The 17,949-nt window shown below is 38.8% G+C and overlaps 1 protein-coding gene and 1 long non-coding RNA gene across 4 annotated transcripts in view; one reads left to right on the top strand and one right to left on the bottom strand.

Annotated features, from left to right (window-relative positions):
- The window catches only part of ADCY2 (adenylate cyclase 2), a 155,569-nt gene that overhangs the window by 125,877 nt on the left and 11,743 nt on the right, over window positions 1-17,949 (top strand). For 2 of the 3 annotated variants that reach the window (XM_087930653.1, XM_026700998.2), the window contains exons 20-22: window positions 6,710-6,868; window positions 14,372-14,518; window positions 16,667-16,774. In XM_087930653.1, the coding sequence (XP_087786779.1) occupies window positions 6,710-6,868; window positions 14,372-14,518; window positions 16,667-16,774 (414 nt within the window). The remainder of the gene's footprint in view (window positions 1-6,709; window positions 6,869-14,371; window positions 14,519-16,666; window positions 16,775-17,949) is intronic. The other variant, XM_087930655.1, reaches the window with a different exon arrangement.
- Window positions 6,609-17,949, bottom strand: part of LOC148126292 (uncharacterized) — a 27,506-nt gene continuing 16,165 nt past the window's right edge. Inside the window, exon 3 of the long non-coding RNA XR_015743070.1 lies at window positions 6,609-6,736. This is a non-coding gene — a long non-coding RNA (uncharacterized LOC148126292). The remainder of the gene's footprint in view (window positions 6,737-17,949) is intronic.

Raw genomic sequence — 17,949 nt, 5'->3', positions numbered from 1 at the left:
ATGCAACCTGATGTACAAAATAAACACATGCATATTTATGCTCTGGGCTAGACATTGAATGCATGTAAATCCCTGAAAAATATGTGGCAGCCCTGGGCAAAAGAAAGGCAGTAAAATCATTCTAGGTGTAGGGACAGTGTAAAATATTAACACATGATAAATAATGGAACAATTAAAAATAATAGCATAGTTTTCTCTCTCTTTCTCTCTCTTCCTATTTCTTTTTCTTTCTCTCTTTTTTGCTTTTTCTTTCTTGTCCCTCTCTCACACACACCACTCTCTTCCTATTTCTTTTTCTTTCTTTCATTTCTTTCTCTCCCTTCCTCTTTCTTTCCTTCTTTCTCTCTCTCTCTCTCTCTCTCTCTCTCTCTTTCTCCCTCTTTCTCTCTCTCTCTCCACACACACACACCCACCTGGTCTAGAACAAACTGAATGATCCCACAAGCTCCAGTCAGCAGCGGGTGGCAGGAAAAGGAAGAAAGCAGGCGGCGCATTCTCCCTAAGACTTCCGGTGGCTGCTGGCTTTCTTGCAGGTGGAGGTGGTAGCAGGGCCATGGATCACACAGTCCAGCCTCCCAAAATACTTCTGCAGATGGCGGCAGCAGCAGCATCCCCCCGCCCTCCCCAAAACCTCCAGCGTCCACTTGCTTTCTTGCGGGCAGAGGTGGTGGTGGAGCCGTGGAGCACCCCCTACTCCAGCCTCCCAAAGCACCTCCGCAGATGGTGGCAGTGGCAGGAGCATCTGGCCGCCCTCTCAAAGACCTCTGGTAACTGCTTGCTTTCTTGCGAGCAGAGGTGGTGATGGGGCCATGGAGCGCCCTCCCCACTCCAGCCCTCCCAAAGCACCTCCACAGACAGCGGCAGCAGCATCTGCTCACCCTCCCAAAGACCTCCAGCAATCGCTTGCTTTCTTGTGGGCGGCAGTGGGAGGGCAGTGCAGGTGGATGTCTCAGCTGGGGCTGCACATGCGGTGCACAATTTTCAGCAGCCCCAGCTGGGACATCCATCTGTCCTCATGGCTGCAACGTGGTAGGAAAAGCTGGGAAAGCACCGTGTGGGATGGAGCTGCGCTGGCTTAGCCAGCCAGCCGAGCCCAGGGATGGTAGGGAAGGCCCGGAAAAGTCTGGGGATGGTGGGGGAGGGGCTAGTACAACTCGCAGGCTTACCTGTGAGCAGGAAGGTCAGGCTGCTCAGTTGGGGCGCAGGCACCACATGGGAAGGCTAGAATGGCAAGCTACGAGGACCCAGGAGGGGAGGAGTGACTGGGCAGGGCAAGTGGCAAGTGGGTGGGTGGGCAGACGGGATGGGCGCAGCGAGTGAGCATCAGGCAGGCAGGATGAGCAAGTGAGTGGAGACCGGGCGACCGGGTCAGGGGTGTGGCCAGCAAGATGTTGCTGCCAGTTCGGCGACCCATGCCAAATTCTTGCTGCCGGTTCACCTGAACCAGTGCAAACCAGCTGAATACCATCACTGACACACACACACACACACACACACACACACACACATCACTGTCCATTTTGAATACATATAGGAAAAAGAGGAAGCTTGAGAATTTACAAGATTAAAGAGAGTTGTTTTGGTCACTAAATTTGTAATGTATTTGAATCTAATACACACACACACACACACACACACACACACACACACACACATACATATATGTAACAATAGAAATAACTTGGTATAACAATATGTCTGAAATATATTATTAGATAAAACAGATGGAGCTCTCCTAAACTAAAATTAGTTGCGTAGTTTTGCCTCTTTCTCTATGTAGATCATGTGTAGAGGTCTATGGTTGCACACAATACATTTAATGTCTTCATAATTCTATTTAAAATTGAATAAATTTTGACAAGATAGCTTGTGTTTAATTTAGAATGTGATTGACTATGTAAAGTATCTTCTGGAAAACATCTAAGTAGGGAGTTTCTTTACAAAGCACATGACAATCAAATTCTGTAATTAATCTAATCAGTACTTTCTTTTACTTCTGTCACAGCAGTGTTAGCAAAGACTGCTTTTGTGACCAAATTATCCTTACAGATTCTAGAGTTTTGAGCTGCATAGAAATGTCAGAGTCCTTAGAATTTAAGAAACCCATTCCGCATTCCCTTTGTTGCCTATAAGTCAGTGACTTGTAATACTGAATTTTACATTTTAACTCTCTATTGCTTTTCAAAGGGAATAGGAAAATAGAAAACATCATACAGCTGCGATACTTCTCTTAAATACTGAGATATAGGTAGTCTTAATTTAGGACTGTTCATTCATTCTCTAGCCACTTGAACTTATAGTGGTGCTGGATGAAGGAACTTATGACCCATGCCCAAAGTTACGGCCATTGCAGTTCCCCCATAGCCACATGATCAAATTCATGTGCTTAGCAACCTACCCATATATCTGAGGGATACTGCAAATCCCCCAATCCTTATCTCTCCCATCATCTATGCTCTTTTGGCCCCCTGCCATCCTGCACTCTGCCATCCCAGCTGGCCTTCACCATCTACTTGCTCCTGCTACTGATAGGGCATGCCCAGCCCAGCTGCTGGGCTGGACTGGGGCTGGTTTTGCACTGCTGGAAAGAGTGGTGGGAGCCAGAAGCAATTCCTTTTTCTTTTTCAGAGCACTAAGCCAGTGGTGGGATTCAAATTTTTTTACTACTGGTTCTGTGGCCGTGGCTTGGTGGGTGTGGCAGGGGAAGGTTACTGCAAAATCCCCATTCCCTCCCCACCCCACTAACCTGCTTTCCAGCTCTGTTCTCCTGTGCAGGGCAACAAATGAAGACCCAGCCGATCAGCTGGGACTCGGGAGGCAGAGAATAGATGGGGGTGGGGCCAGCCAGAGGTGGTATTTGCTGGTTCTCCAAACTACTCAAAATTTCCACTACCGGTTCTCCAGAACTGGTCAGAATCTGCTGAATACCACCTCTGCACCCACCCACCCAAGAGCACTTTGCACTGAGGTTCAAGGGCTGCTTTTGACACCCCCCTCTTTTTTCTTTCTTATGTAGTATAAAACTAGGCCCAGCCTAGCCAAGCAGTGAGGCTGGGCATGTCTCATCTGTAAGCAGGAGCAAGAAGATGGCAAATGTGGACTAGGATAGTGGAACATAAGGTGGCAAAGGTGAATGGGACTGGGCAGCTGGGGTGGCTGTGGCTACCTAGGGCATGGCAAACATCCCAGAGCCACATAGTTTTGGGTCTGCTTGCTGGCCCTCAAGGCAGGTTGCAGGACAGCCTAAAACTCAGGTAGAGAGAGTTAAAGACAATCTCTTACCCTACTGAGACTCAGGGCTGAAGAGAACAAGCCTAGAATGGCTTGAATTGAGGTGGACCTTCAGCTAAAGACTGGTAAAATTCACTTAATGATGGCCATGGGGTTCTGGGATTGGGGTTGCTAAGAAACATAGTCATACGACATTGCACTTTATGCTTGCATCACTTAGGAACCAGAATTCTGGTCCCAGTTGTGGTCCTAAGTCGAGGACTACCGGTATCAAGTGAAAGCTGAAGGGTACAGGAGTGAGAACTGATGGTGGAAAGAGAACAAACAGTAAAGTCTTGGTTGTGATGGGCTGCGGAGAGGTGGTATAGATAGACCTCAGTTTACAATTTGTTGTTTTGTGACCATTCGAAATTACAATGGATTCCCTTTGGGAATACTTAGAACCTGGATTCGAAGTTCTGACAGTCACCCACCCCCCGCAATCATGTGTCTGGCTATCAGCTTCTCTCTGTTATGGCTGTGTGATATAATACAGTATATGTGAGTATTGTATGTATGTATGTATTTATTTGTTTGTTTATTTATTTATTTATGTAGTGTATATTGGAGGTAGTGACCCTTTGAGAGCTGTATGCAGTGAAATTTCATTTTAATGTATGCTGATTAGTGTACGTTCAAATGAAGTCATTCTAACTTCTAAATTCTATTCGCAGCTTCCCACAATCACATAACTGCAGCAGTTCTGTTAAAACAGCAGGTGATAGCTTGACAGGAAGCCTTTGTCCAGATTTGTGAAGCACCTTTTCCTAAATTATGAATCTTGTCTCACTCAAGTCTTAGTTACCCTATGTGGACTAACAACAGAACATCTTGCCCTTAAGACCCTTTGGAAGCTGCAGCCGGTCCACAATACGATGGTACAGACTCTTAGGGGCCTATGTTGGTGACATCTCTGTCGCTTGCAAAGCACTGGCTATCCATCAGGAGGCATTTCAAGGTGCTGGTTGGGACCTATAAAGCGCTTCATGGCATATAAGGTCTGATTATCTGAAGGCAACTATTCTCCCATCGTTTCTAACTGGTAAGACCTTATGGGCCTTATCTGTAAAACGGTGTCATTTGATGGGACTTTAATGACAACTCTTGTCTGTAGCAGAGCTGCTCTGTAACATAGCATCTCCCCAGAGGTTTGAATTGTTCTTCAAAAAAGGTCTCAAAGATTTAACTCTTTCCTCAGATTCTGTATTAGAGAAGTATCTCTCTTTTGTGAGCACGTTATTAACGTGCTGGGTGGATTAGTCCTTGAGTTACCACATTATTTTTTGTTTTTATTGCATTGGATATGCTTTTAATATGCATGCTTCCAGAGTCATTGCAAAATGGGCAGGTTTAGAAACTAGATTTAAAAATAAGTAAAATATATTTGAAGCATTTCTTGTGAAGCAAGTTTTTTTTTATCATTGGCTATGTAAATAGTAGATTTCTTTATTCAGTGTCATTACTTTTATTTGGTAAATAGATTAATATCAAGACTCATATTTCATTCTCCCTGTCAACAAAAATAAAAAGTCATACTAAATGAATTCAAGTGTGACTGAATTTCTGATTCAGTGTCATTTTTATTCATTATTTTTTTTAAAAGGCTGGGTATTATATAGCAACCTCTCTCACTTTTCATTCCATACATTTTCCCTTGTTTGCATTTTTGGAGGGACATTTTCCTTCTTTTCATTATGATCGATGAGAGTCATGGAAGAAAATTATTCATCGTTTCGTTCTGTTTGTTTTTTATTAATTGCTTTCTCCATTCCCTGTTGCTCCCACCCCACCAGATGGTCAAATATATGTCTGTTTGAGCTTTTTTCATGATATTTCTACAGAACAGAGAGAAGAATAACAGTATTTCAGGGAGGTGAGATATTTCCACTACCAATTCAAAAATGCAGATGTTTCTGTTAGATTCCGGTAGTTACTTTTTCCATTTCTTCACTGAGACTGTTCCAAAAACATATTGGGAAAAGATTTGAAATATGAAACTGATTTTCCATTGGATTTTCCTTTCTCAAGCTACCTTCCCAAGCTAGCTTTGAACTCCTATATAAAATGGTTTAATAATAATAGTTTTAGCTTGGTTTTTATACTTGTTAATGTATTTATTCACTGTTTTTAGTTCCGTTTTAGGTCACCTAAGAGTAGAGTTGCTTGTTTGTGAGATGGATGGCTATATAAATTGATTTAATAATTAATAATAATAAAGTCCTTGGGAAGGACTCAATAGGTGGATAAAAATGCCAAATCCAGCTTGAACACTGGCTGACTGTGCCATGAACCGTTATAATATCTGCAGATAATTATATCACTCCCCCAAAAAGTCTGCCCTTAATTCTTTCTTTACTTATTATTTATTTGGATCTGAATTACTCCTGGTAGCTTTCCCTTTTTTTTAAAAAAAAAGGTACATTTGAAATGCTTAAGGAAGGATAAGCTAGGAGGGGGAGGAGGAGGAGGAGAGGAATTGGCTTTTTTAATTACAACTCTTCACATTTTATTATTTTCATCAGAAAAAAGGGAGACATATATCTCCTATGGATAAGATAAGAATAATCACTAGCTATTTCCTATTTTATTGATTTATTTCCCCCACCACCCTTTTTAATCATGATTGTGTTTCACCTTACTTTTCACTGGGCTCATCTTTCTAACTATAATTTTTAATGTTATTTTAGTTATTTTTAAACTTTGTTATTTGTTCTCAAATAGAAAGCAAGTTATTACAAAGATACTTTAAGTTGCATTGGGTGTTTTATTCATATACTTGACCATCTCTCATTATCTGGGTTGATGGGTTGACTTCAGGCTAACTTAAAATAAGATTAAGTATTTCAGGATTATGCATACTTTGAGAACCTAGCTATTTTCTCAGGGAATTGCTTTGTTACATGACTTTTGTAATAAGCAAACCCAGCAATAGTGTCCTTCTTCAGTATTCTCAGTGGTATTCCTCTTTTCCCTTAATTGTTTCATTGGACTCCTTCTCGAGACTTAACATTGTTCAACATGTTAAGTTATGCATTCAGCTCTTATTTCGTATATGAGATTGTAGCTTGAGATATGATAGCACGCACATGCCATAGAGTGTAGAAGTGGTATAATATTGTACTGTATTTAAATAAATGGACACAGACCCTAAATGGATCAGGATAAGAAAATCACTTGGGGTGAATGTATATATAATATATATATATTTGTTTTCTTAAGTTTTCGCGGGTACTTACATGTATGGTATTCAGCTTTGTTCGGGTATTTTCCCACGTCATTATAGTTGTACTTTTAAAGTTGTAGCAACTTTTGGCAGAATCTCATCTGCCATCATCAGGCTTCTGTATTGTGTTCGTCTGCTTGCTATATTTCTCTTTAAAATCATCTGATAGGACAAGATGCCTATTGTTTCTTTACTTCTGTGTCCTCTTTGTAACAGAATGAATATTACTGTAGGTTAGATTTCCTGTGGAAGAACAAGTTCAAAAAAGAACGTGAAGAGATAGAGACGATGGAGAATTTGAATCGGCTTCTTCTGGAAAATGTACTGCCTGCTCATGTGGCTGAACATTTCTTGGCAAGGAACTTGAAGAATGAGGTCAGTCCATCTCACTACCTCTCATCTTAAGTTAACTAACCTGGTCAATTTCCAGAGAGCAGAAGACAAACCACAGACTGTAGAGCAGAGGTCTTCAAACTGGACAGCTTTAGGCCTTGTGGACTTCAACTCCCAGAATTCCTCCTCCAGTCATGTTAGCTCAGGAATTCTGGGAGTTGAAGTCCACAAGTCTTAAACTTGCCAAGTTTGAAGACCCTTGCTGTAAGGTTTTCTGCCCTAGAAAGTAAGAAGTGGCAAAACAGCTTAACTCCAAGTCTGCTTGCTATTTGTTAGAAGACAGGGTTGGAAAAAAAATGGCATTTTTTTTCTGGTACTCAAATACTGAGTATGGTACTCTAAAGCAGTGTTTTTCAACTTCAGCAACATTAAGATATATGGACTTCAATTCCCATAATTCCCCCAGCCACATATTGCAGAGTTGCTGAGATTGAAAAACGCTGCTCTAGGACATTGTTGCCATTTGGATTTAACAAACCACTGAGACTTACCCTCTTTTATATCTGTTAATTTACAAATAACATATTGTTTGTGAGTATTGGAAATTACACAGAACAAACAGTATACATTTGGAGTCACCAGATCTTGGGCTCATTATTGCAAGGAATCCTTAAAAAACAAACCTTTGTGTTTTTTGCAAACTGTATTCCAACACAAAATTACATTTCTATTAATCACTCACATGCACTGAAAAGACAATGATCTGTAACCAGGGTGTAGAATATACCTTCAAAGGCAATAAAAAGAAAAGCTTAAGTCTTACCAAATCATCTCTTGGCTTGAAGGAATGGGGAAAGAAGCAGATCATTTGTGACTTGGCAGTTCATACAGTCTCTTGCAAAAATCCTGAAATCATACAAAATTGTAGCCATTTTAATTGTTAAAAAATATTTTAAATTACTTGGGCCAGTGACTTCCTTTCTCAGCTCTAGGAAGGAGGCAATGGCAAACCACTTCTGAAAAACCTTGCCAAGAAAATTGCAAGGACTTGTCCAGGCAGTTTCCCAGAGTCAAAAAACCAACTCAAAGGTATAAAACCAGAGCCAGTTTGGTGTGATGGTTAACACACCAGTCTAGAAACTAGGAGACTGTGAGTTTTAGTCCTAGCTTAGGCACAAAGCCAAGGGGGGCTTTGAGACAGTCACTCTCCCTCAGCCACATAATGCAAACTACTCCTAAAATCTTGCCAGGAAAACTGCAGGGACCTATCCAAGCAATCATCAGAAGTAAAAATTCCCACAACACTGTCAAACTATTTACTAAGTCTGCATTACTATTGCTATTAATCTTCCCATCCTTCCTTTCACCCATCTTCTCCCACTTATGACTATATGACTGTAACTTTGTTGCAATTTTTATTGACTGTTTCCTAGTATGATTTGATTGCTTATTCTACCCTATGGCTATTATTAAGTGTTGTACCTTATGATTCTTGACTCATGTATCTTTTATTTTATGTACACTGAGAGCACATGCACCAAGACAAATTCCTTGTGAGTCCAATCACACTTGGCCAATAAAGAATTCTATTCTATTCTAAAAAAAATCTAATTTGAAGACATTTAAAAAATACTTAGTCCATTAGCAAGCATCCACCTGATGACAGTTTTCACAAAGCAAAATTCTTCCAAGGTATAACACTTCAGTGTAATTTCTTTTTTGCTTTAGTATTTTCTAAAATGATAAAATCTTTGTTTTCCCCTCTGAAATTTAAAATATTACCAACATTGTTGTTAGACTGGGAATTATTTTTATAACCTATGAGGATGACCTGCTTTGCATAGGAAGTAATTCTCTCCCAGCTACCTGTTTCCATTTCCATCTGAAACCTAGGTATTACAACTATCAACAGTTAGTTTTCTGTTCCCTGATCGTTTTATTTATATAGTTTCCAGCGTTCCGGTATTTGTTTAGTAGAAAACTTTTCAAGTCTTCAAAAGGGACAATTGTCACAGCATGTGAACAAGAGCGAAGTTCCCTTCCTGGAAGGATAAAGTAGCTGCAGGCTTTGGAAGCCAGTTTTCTCTGCATTCTTTTGAGTGCATGATTGCTTGATTTTTCTAGCAGCTCTGCAACAAGTTTTCTCTTGCATATATACTTGAGCACCAAAAACTAGGAAAAGTCTTCAAAGCAATTCCTTGGAGCTTTCCAAAGAACAGGGATGCATTAACTCTTTAGGGTGAGATGTCATTGATTGGTAGCTTATCCTATCTTAGTAATTGTTCTAGGCCAGACATAGAATAGATCGCCATCCAATTAACACCTTTCCTAATAACACTACAGTACCTGACGTTGATTTACGTGTAGGTACATCTGTAGCAAAACTTGCATCAGCATATGCAGTTAAACTTAGTTCATCCTTAAGCTCCAAATATAATGCATAATGCATCGTTTGTTTAAGATATCTCAACACATGCTTAGCAGCTTGCCAGTGCCTTTCAGTAGACTCAGTATTAAACCTGGCTAATTGGTTGATACGATATGCTATGTCTGGCCTAGACCAATTACTAAAATAGGATTAGCTACTGATCAATGACTGATAGATGATTTTATCAAAAACAGGACTTTGCACAACACTGTGGCTAAACACCTGGCTCATTGGTGTTTTAGCTGGCTTACAAAGTTCCATTTTAAAGTTCTTCAGTAACTGGTTAATTTTATCTGCCTGTGAGATTTTGTAGCCTCCCCTAGTTTTATCTATTTTTAAACTAAGATACTGTTTAATCTCATCTAAATGTTTTTTTTAAATTTCTTCTCTAACAGTGAAATAATCTCAGTAGCTTCTTGATCATTCTTAGTGATTAATGCTATGTCATCAGTGAACTTAGCAGCAATGAAATTACACCATTACTTTCCTTTTTGAATAAACATGGATCAGCCATGCCAGTTACAAAACCTATCTTTGTTAATTCCTTCACTATGCACTGGTTCCATTCATAGCCTGATTGCTTCAAGCCATAAAAGACTCTTTTTTAATCTCCAGCAATCAGTTTTGTTATCAGTTTTTATTCCCAAAGGCTTCTTTAAATATATAGTATGTTGCAACGGTGCATGAAGATATGCTGTCTCTACATCTAAATGGTTTATTGTGTATTTAGTTTTAGCTGCCCACATTAATGCTGCTCGTAATGTGGTAGCCTTCAGACTAGGTGCAAACACCTTGTCATAGTCGTTGGCTAACTGATCAAACCCTTGTGCTGCTAACCTGGCTTTATGGGTAACAGTCCCATCCACACCTGTCTTAATTTTATAAATCCATTTACACCCTATGGCATGCTCACCTGGTGGTAACCTGACATTTTCATATACCTCCAAACTTTGTAAGGATTCCAGTTCCTTATCCATTGCTTCCTGCCAAGCAGCCTGATCCTTAGCAGGATACAGTTTCAGTTCATTATAGTTAGTAGGAACTATATTTACTTGGGATACTATACTAGCCTGATATCTATCTGGTGGTCATGTTTCACGGGTTGAACATCTAGGCAACTCAGGGCTTACTGGTGGACTCTCCTGTTCCACCTGCTCCTGTTCTTCTACCTCCTCCTGTGCCTATTCTTCCTCTTTAATGGCTATTGATGGTTTAACTATCTCATCATTAGGGACTACTTGGGTGTCGATAATAACTTCATTGTTGGATTCCTGTTCTAGTTTATTCCACCCAACGTGCTCAAGAAATTTAGCACTAATGCTACAGTAAATATTAGCTGTGACTGGATCCCAAAATCTAAATGATCTATGGTTGGCCTCATAACCTACGAAAAATAATTTCCTAGCTCTAGGATGCCCTTTTAATCTTACTTGTGAGGGAATATGCACCCATGCTGGAGCTCCAAATGTGTGTAGACAACTTAAATTTGGTTTTCTGCCATGCCAACGAGTAAATGGCAATTCACCAGTTATTGTGTTCACCACATTAACACATGGTTGTTACACATTATGGCTTCACCCCATAGTGTTTCAGGCAAATCTGAATCAGATAACAGTGCGAGCCATGGCTTGTAACGTTTGTCCTCTTCGTTCTATAAACGAGTTATGTTGTGGCCTGTAAGGTGCAGAACGCTTATGCTCGATACCAGCCAATTTCAACATCGTTTGAAATCTATTATTAATAAACTCAGTCCCGTTATCTGTAACTAAAGTAATTACCTTATGTCTCATTTTCCTTTCTGCAAATCTTAGCCAATTAAAGAAATGTTGGAACGTTTCTGTTTTGTTTTACATTAGATAGCAGAAACCATACCATGAGTAAAGGTCCGTTATACTCAAAACATAGCAGGCACCTCCCAAACTAGATTTCTTAGGACTAATTATGTCAACAAAAACAACCTCTAAAGGTTCTTTGGTCTTAAACCCATTTAGTCTGTTTGCTAGAATAACCTTGCTTTTCTCCTGATTACAGGCATTACAGTTTAAGTACTTGCTCCAAGGTTTTAATTTTATCCCCTCTGACGATTTAATAGTGTGTTTCAGCATTTTGAAATTAATGTGCCCCAGACGTCTATGCAGTAAAGGTATACATTCGTCATATGGCTTAACATTGTTATAAACTGAGTTAGCCATCTGCAATTGGTCTTCATGTATAACATATAAATCATTCTCTAAAGTAGCAGTAACACTTACTCTCTTTCTCTATTATACAGTTATCTCCCCTAAAGGTTACTACTTAATCAATATTAACTAAAGCCCTTACTGATAACACATTAAATTTCAGTTTAGGTACATATAACATAGATAAATGCTTATTTACACATGAACAATATGCAGTACCTTCGCCAGATGTTTTCATCTTCCATCCATTTGCCAGTGATACATGTTGCTTACTCGTAGACATCTTTACAAACCTCTCTCTATTTCTAGTAATGCACTGCGATGCTCCACTATCAACTACCCACAAATCATAGTTTACAGTTGAATTGCTAGACATAGCTAAATTAATATTCTTCTTAGACTTCTGGTGATCACCAGTATTCTGTCGTTTTCCTTTCTTACAGAATCTAGCTATATGTCCCCTAGCCCCACAAGAAAAACATTTCCTAACAGTATAGGCAGTTGAAAACAAATCCTCTTCTTGTAGTTGTTTCTCTCTCAGTTGGTCTCTATCCTGCCTTCGTCTTGCCTCTTCTAACAATCATCCGGTTATGTCAGTCAATGTCAGTTTATTTCTGGTCAGGACTTCCAGTGAAGATATGTAATCATCATAACTTTCATCCAGTGAGGAAAGAATGATGTAAACCTGATGTAGCTCTGAAAAAATCAGTTCCTTCTCATGTAGCTCTTGAAAAGTTCTTTTCTTAAAGTTCAAATGAGCTAACATATCTCCACATTTCAGAAGACGTGCGCTAAACAGTTTACGTGTAAGATGTATGTGTGCATCTACACTCCCATGAACATAAATCCTCTTCGAATTCTCCAATACCTAGCAGCAGACTCTTCTCCATGAATATGGACTAGCTACTGATCACTCAGTGTTAGTCCAATTATACAAAGAACTCATTCATTGTTCCATTTAAAGTCAGCTAACTTTTTGGCATCGTCCTCATTATTTGGATCCCAAGCATTTACATCCGGTGGATCCAGAACTGCAGCCCATAACCGTTCCCTACGCAGAACTGGACTGCACTTCATAGACCAGGAAACATAGTTTTTGTTCCATCCAACCGAGTTATTAGTGATAGACTTGTTGACGGGTCTTGTGCCATCTTTGCCAGGACAGTAACCCACGATTAAACAATAAACAGCTGTCTGTATTCGGTATTGCATATTCACACTAACTCTCAGTTATCTGAGTCTGGTATGAACTGGGCCCATAACCAGTGTTGAGGTATTCCCCATTAGGAGAATGAGTACACTCAGGGAAACATAGTGAGAGTGGTGAGGAATAACACACAACCAGCATACAGATTCACTGAATAGTAAAATGTAGGTTTTACTTCCTGTAAATGGGTAAACAAAGTCCAACAAACAGTCCAAATCATACATGGTTAAAGCAGTTAGTATTCAATACAATCAGTCCAGGGATAATCCAAAAACAAAGTCCAGTATCATAAACGAAGTTCAGTAAATGGAGTTTGCTAACAGTTTGCAAGACTCACAGCAATTCCAGCAGAATAATGATCAGGCAAAAGGCAATAGGGAAATGTAAGAAGAGAGCAAACCCGGTTTCTGGCTCCATCTTATGACCATCGGAGGAACCTCAGCCAATCACAATTACAGCACTCTCTTAAAGATACAACGGTATTAAATAACTATCCTGGTTTATATATTGCCAACCCAACTGTTAGGTGACTATCATTCCTAACACATATTTCTGTGATTTATAACTAAAATTTCATCATTCCAAGTGATCATTTGCTGCTTAGAAAGACCTCTATCAAGCATGCTAATGTAATATCACCATATGTTTACCAAGTTGGAAGGACTTCCAAATACTAATATAATATCACCATATGTTTACCGAGTTGGAAGGACTTCCAAATTCTGAATTAAGGCTCAGCCTCATGATATAATATCTGTCTTATTGATCTGTTGCAGCCTGCACAACAGTAACAGACAACCAGCAATTTACTTGCACTAGGCCATATCACTGGAAAATTATGCATATGCACACAGAAAATCCTAAAATCCCCACCCCCCACTAAAATGCATATGGAAGCACAGCTGTGTGGGAACTGTATATGTAAATAGTTTTGGACTGGGGTTTCTTTTCAGCATTCTCTGCTAGAAATGCTGAACAATGCTTTGATGATAAATAATGTTGACTTCCTTTGGCAAGAATCTTTTTCATACATTTCCAATCTAATTAAAAATATGAAAGAAAGCAGTGTCCTATTTCATTCTTCCAAATAATATAACTTTTTCAATCTCCAATTAAGATAGCAGGATTATGACGTATATGAAGTATATCTTGCATATCACAATCTTACATGAATTATGCCTATTAATTATTAAGACCTTTTAAAAGAGATTAGTCAACTCATGGTGGCAAATATACCTAATATTCCTGCTTCCTATTTTCTCCAACAACAGCAATGCAGTGAGAGAGCTGATAGAGAGTGACTGACCTAAAATCTCCCAGCCAGCTTTCATTCCTAAGACAGAATTAGAACTCAGAGCCTTCTGGTTTCTAGGCCTTTCCTCTCACCACTACATCAAATTGGGTAGTTGAGATGTGTATCACAGAAATGCTGAAAGGTCTATCAAATACTTTTGGTGATGACCAGCATAGTTTGTTGTAGTTCAGGATACTTGGCATACAGATGAATTTTAATTTAATAGTTTAATCAAATTAATAAATGCTTTTCATTTAATAAATGGTTTTTAATGAAACTAAAGCAAGAAGCAACGCAAAGTTGATTTAAGCTTATCTTTGTATAATTTTATAAAAATCATTAGCGCTTTTGCCTTTTTTTTCTTTATTATTATTTGATGTATGGCTTCTGCTGAGAACATGGATAACATTGTCTCTTATTCGTCTCTCAACAACAGGATTTATACCACCAGTCGTATGATTGCGTCTGCGTCATGTTTGCCTCCATTCCAGATTTCAAAGAATTTTATACAGAATCTGATGTTAACAAAGAAGGTTTAGAATGTCTCAGGCTTCTAAATGAGATCATTGCTGACTTTGATGATGTAAGTGTATTGTTCCTTCAATTAAAATATGAGCAAGAACTTATGCTGAAACAAAGACTTTTTAGCCAAGACAGGAATGCCTTTAACCCCATTAAGTCAATTAATTCTGTTCAAGAAATACATTTTGAAACCCTACATCTGCTCAACCTTTCAGCAGAGAAGATTGTTGGCTTGGAATTTTCAGAATAACAGAGTTGGAAGGGACCTTGGAGATCTTCTAGTCCAACCTCATGCTCAAACAGAAAACCAGACAAATGATTGTTCAATCTAAGCAGTGTTGGCCATAATCCATAACTGTGCCTAACTTTAGACTTCAATTCACATTGTCAGCAGAACTGAGTTCATGGGATTGTTGCTGTAGAGAAGATTGATGGAGAGAGTGCTGTGAAAACCACAGTTCCTGAGGGACAAAAATTAAAGAGGAATAAAGTTGACTGTAACCAAAAAGAGCTGTTACCTAATTGTGTGAAGGATAGATTCTTTTCCCTATACATTACATATTTTGTTCGGAAGTGTACAGAAAAAAGAGCTAGTTTCCAAGTCGCCTGGGCATGTGACCAAGCCTGCTTTAGAAAAGTCCTGTGAGGTACAGAGGAATCACCTCTGCTTCATTACAGTTTCTTAGTGCAAGGAAGTTTCCTTGGTCTGTATAAATGATATCCTCCGATTCTCTCCTTTGGCCAAAACATTATCTACTATGTTATGGACCTTATGGCATATTCTCTTTTAAAAACAAGCTTTGGTTTGTTTTTCTTAATTAAAATGTTTTAGGTATAGAAAACCATCGAAGGGACTAATCTGGGAAGGTACAGTCTATGAGAATGAGCAGAATAGTTATTAATTTAGCTGTTATTGAAGACAGTGAACATTAGTCATGTCAACAGCAAGCAGAACTTTGAAGCTGGGAAAAAAGGCATTGAGCTATCTCTCACTGCTTTAGCAGCTGCAGAGTAATTGCCAAACTATTTTGATTAACACGTAGACATTATAATTATGTGATTTGCTGTGAAACTGTTCCTGAATTCAAATTTTGTTCTTTAAACAGTTTTACATTTTTTTCTTCTGTGATTGTTTGGATTTGACCATTATTTTCCCATTATTATGATGGCAGGTTAGCTTTTATGGTCAGCATATAAAACTATTTAAAGTAATATGTTTAGGAAACCCAGCACAATAGCTTTATGTTTAAACATGTGATGCTTCAAATCTGGCAAAGAAACTGAACTTGGAAGAATGTAATTGTATACGTAAAACAGTTTGTTGTGTTTAAATTTTTGGGAGCATATGGAAACAAGAGAAAATACTGTTTGAAGTAATACTTCCATATGTATATTTTTCAGGGCTACATTAAATAGTCTTTCTGTATTTAAGTTCAGCAAACCAAGAGGCAGTGTAATGTAGTAGTTAAAATTTGGGAGTTGAATTGGGGACACAATGGTTCAACTTGTCATTCAGTAAAGGAATTCGCCAGTTGACTAGGCTCAGTCATTCTGTCCCAGCCCACTCTATTTTATATATATTTTTTTATATGGAATAAAATGAGCAGAGAAGAAATTTCCATATATGCTGCCATGATAACAGCAGAGAAAAGATGAAATAGAAATGGAAACCTAAGCATGAGTTACAATGGGTATTAAATCTCAGGCCCAGTAAACCAAACCCCGCTTCTTACAAAAAGTTTTGGTTGACAGACTCACAAGCTTAGTTCCAAAAGATGAAGAGTTTAGCAACATCAGCAGATTTTCCTTTGGACGTATACCATCCAGTCTGCACTCAGGGCTATGGACTGGTACAACTAAGTTGTTTCCTTCAACACAGTCAGCTCATCCAGTCAGCTGACCTGAGATAAAGATATTGGAATATGGAGACACGTTGGGGAAAGCTTACTTCATGTCACCTGCATATGCATTGTGCCATAACATCTGGTTTCTATATTATGAGCAGATATGTTTAAAGAGATTACTACTGTTCTATGTAGACTACCCTTAAAAAATGGGGATAGTTCTTCCAGACTTGGGCTCTTTGGGCTTCCTTTAAAGAACTATCTAGTGACAAATATAATATCTAGTATCTAAACAAGTATCTAGTGACATGTGTTAACAAGCTAGTATGTGATTGTTTTGTGATCAGACTTCTGTTTCTCCACAGCTTTTATCTAAGCCCAAGTTTAGTGGAGTTGAAAAAATCAAGACAATTGGAAGCACATATATGGCCGCCACAGGACTAAGTGCAATGCCCAGTCAAGAACACAGTCCGGTATACATCAATATTATATACACATTGAAGAGATCCAAAAGACAGAGTTTGGGATATGCTGCAGAAATGTAGTCATCCTGATCCTAATGAAGTTCCTCTGAATAATGCTCCACGCTTATTTGGAGTATTAAGAGGTGTATTTTCAGTCGTTTCAGATTGAAAAATAAATCTGAAAAAGTCCCACTGTAAACTCAAAGTAATTTGTGTGCTCCGTGCAGCTCTTGAATTAAGGTCACAGCATGGAACTGTCATCTTGGCAAATGTAGTAAAAAGCCTCTATTCACCAAGAATGAAAGGATGTGTTAGAATCAGAGAAAGTGTGTCAAATTTTTCTTTCCCATCAGAGCGGCTCCATCTGAAGCCCAACAACAAGCAGCATTTGTGGGGAGAATCGGTATAAAGAAAATGTCAGTTGCTTCCCAGCTTTTAAGTTCCTTCTCTGCAACTCTCTACTTCTACATTTACAATTATGGGGTTAAATGCAAAAATGGATCCATATTGTGCTACATGATTCACCCTTTCCTTCAAATAGACATCCGTCTTCAATATTTATTGTTTGACCAGTTATAGAATTATTGTTGTCATATATGAAATACAAAACAAAATGTTGACACCTAAAATGCTCCTCCCAAAACATCAATTTGCCAGTTTAATGGAAATATTACTGTCATTGTCAGTACAATAAATAGAGTATCCTTCTGAGAGACTTCAAAACATCAAGCTGAAAATATTTATAGTATCTGACATTTCACTATCTATATTTAATTTGAAATTGTACAAATCAAGTTTTATTTCTCTTCCCCCTCTGCCTTTCCAATGAAATTCAGAGGGACTTTGATTTTTATTTCTTTTGCAAGTAGGATACATTAACTTTGCTGCGTCTTCAAAACACACAGAAATAGTCCAATCTTACTTTGCTATTTTATCACTGCAGCTCATAAAATGGACCCACGCCCTGGTGTGCATTCAAGATGAGCCATAGTCCAAAAGACAGCTGGACTCTTCTCAGTAAAACAGATACAGGAACCCAAGGGCTTGTTTCCTTCATTTTAATTTGCATTTTGCAGTAGAGGGCAGATTCTAATATTTCACAGCTTAGGCCCCAAACTGAGAGTCCCATTGTGTTAGCCTTAATAACAAGCACTAACCTCTTTAATGTACATTCTCCCTGTGCT

Source organism: Pseudonaja textilis, chromosome 3 (assembly GCF_049901715.1).
Source record: "Pseudonaja textilis isolate UNSWEBS1 chromosome 3, rPseTex1.2, whole genome shotgun sequence".
Classification (NCBI taxonomy): Eukaryota; Metazoa; Chordata; class Lepidosauria; order Squamata; family Elapidae; genus Pseudonaja; species Pseudonaja textilis.
Note: the sequence above shows the minus strand (reverse complement) of the source record. Positions and strands in the feature narration are given on the sequence as shown.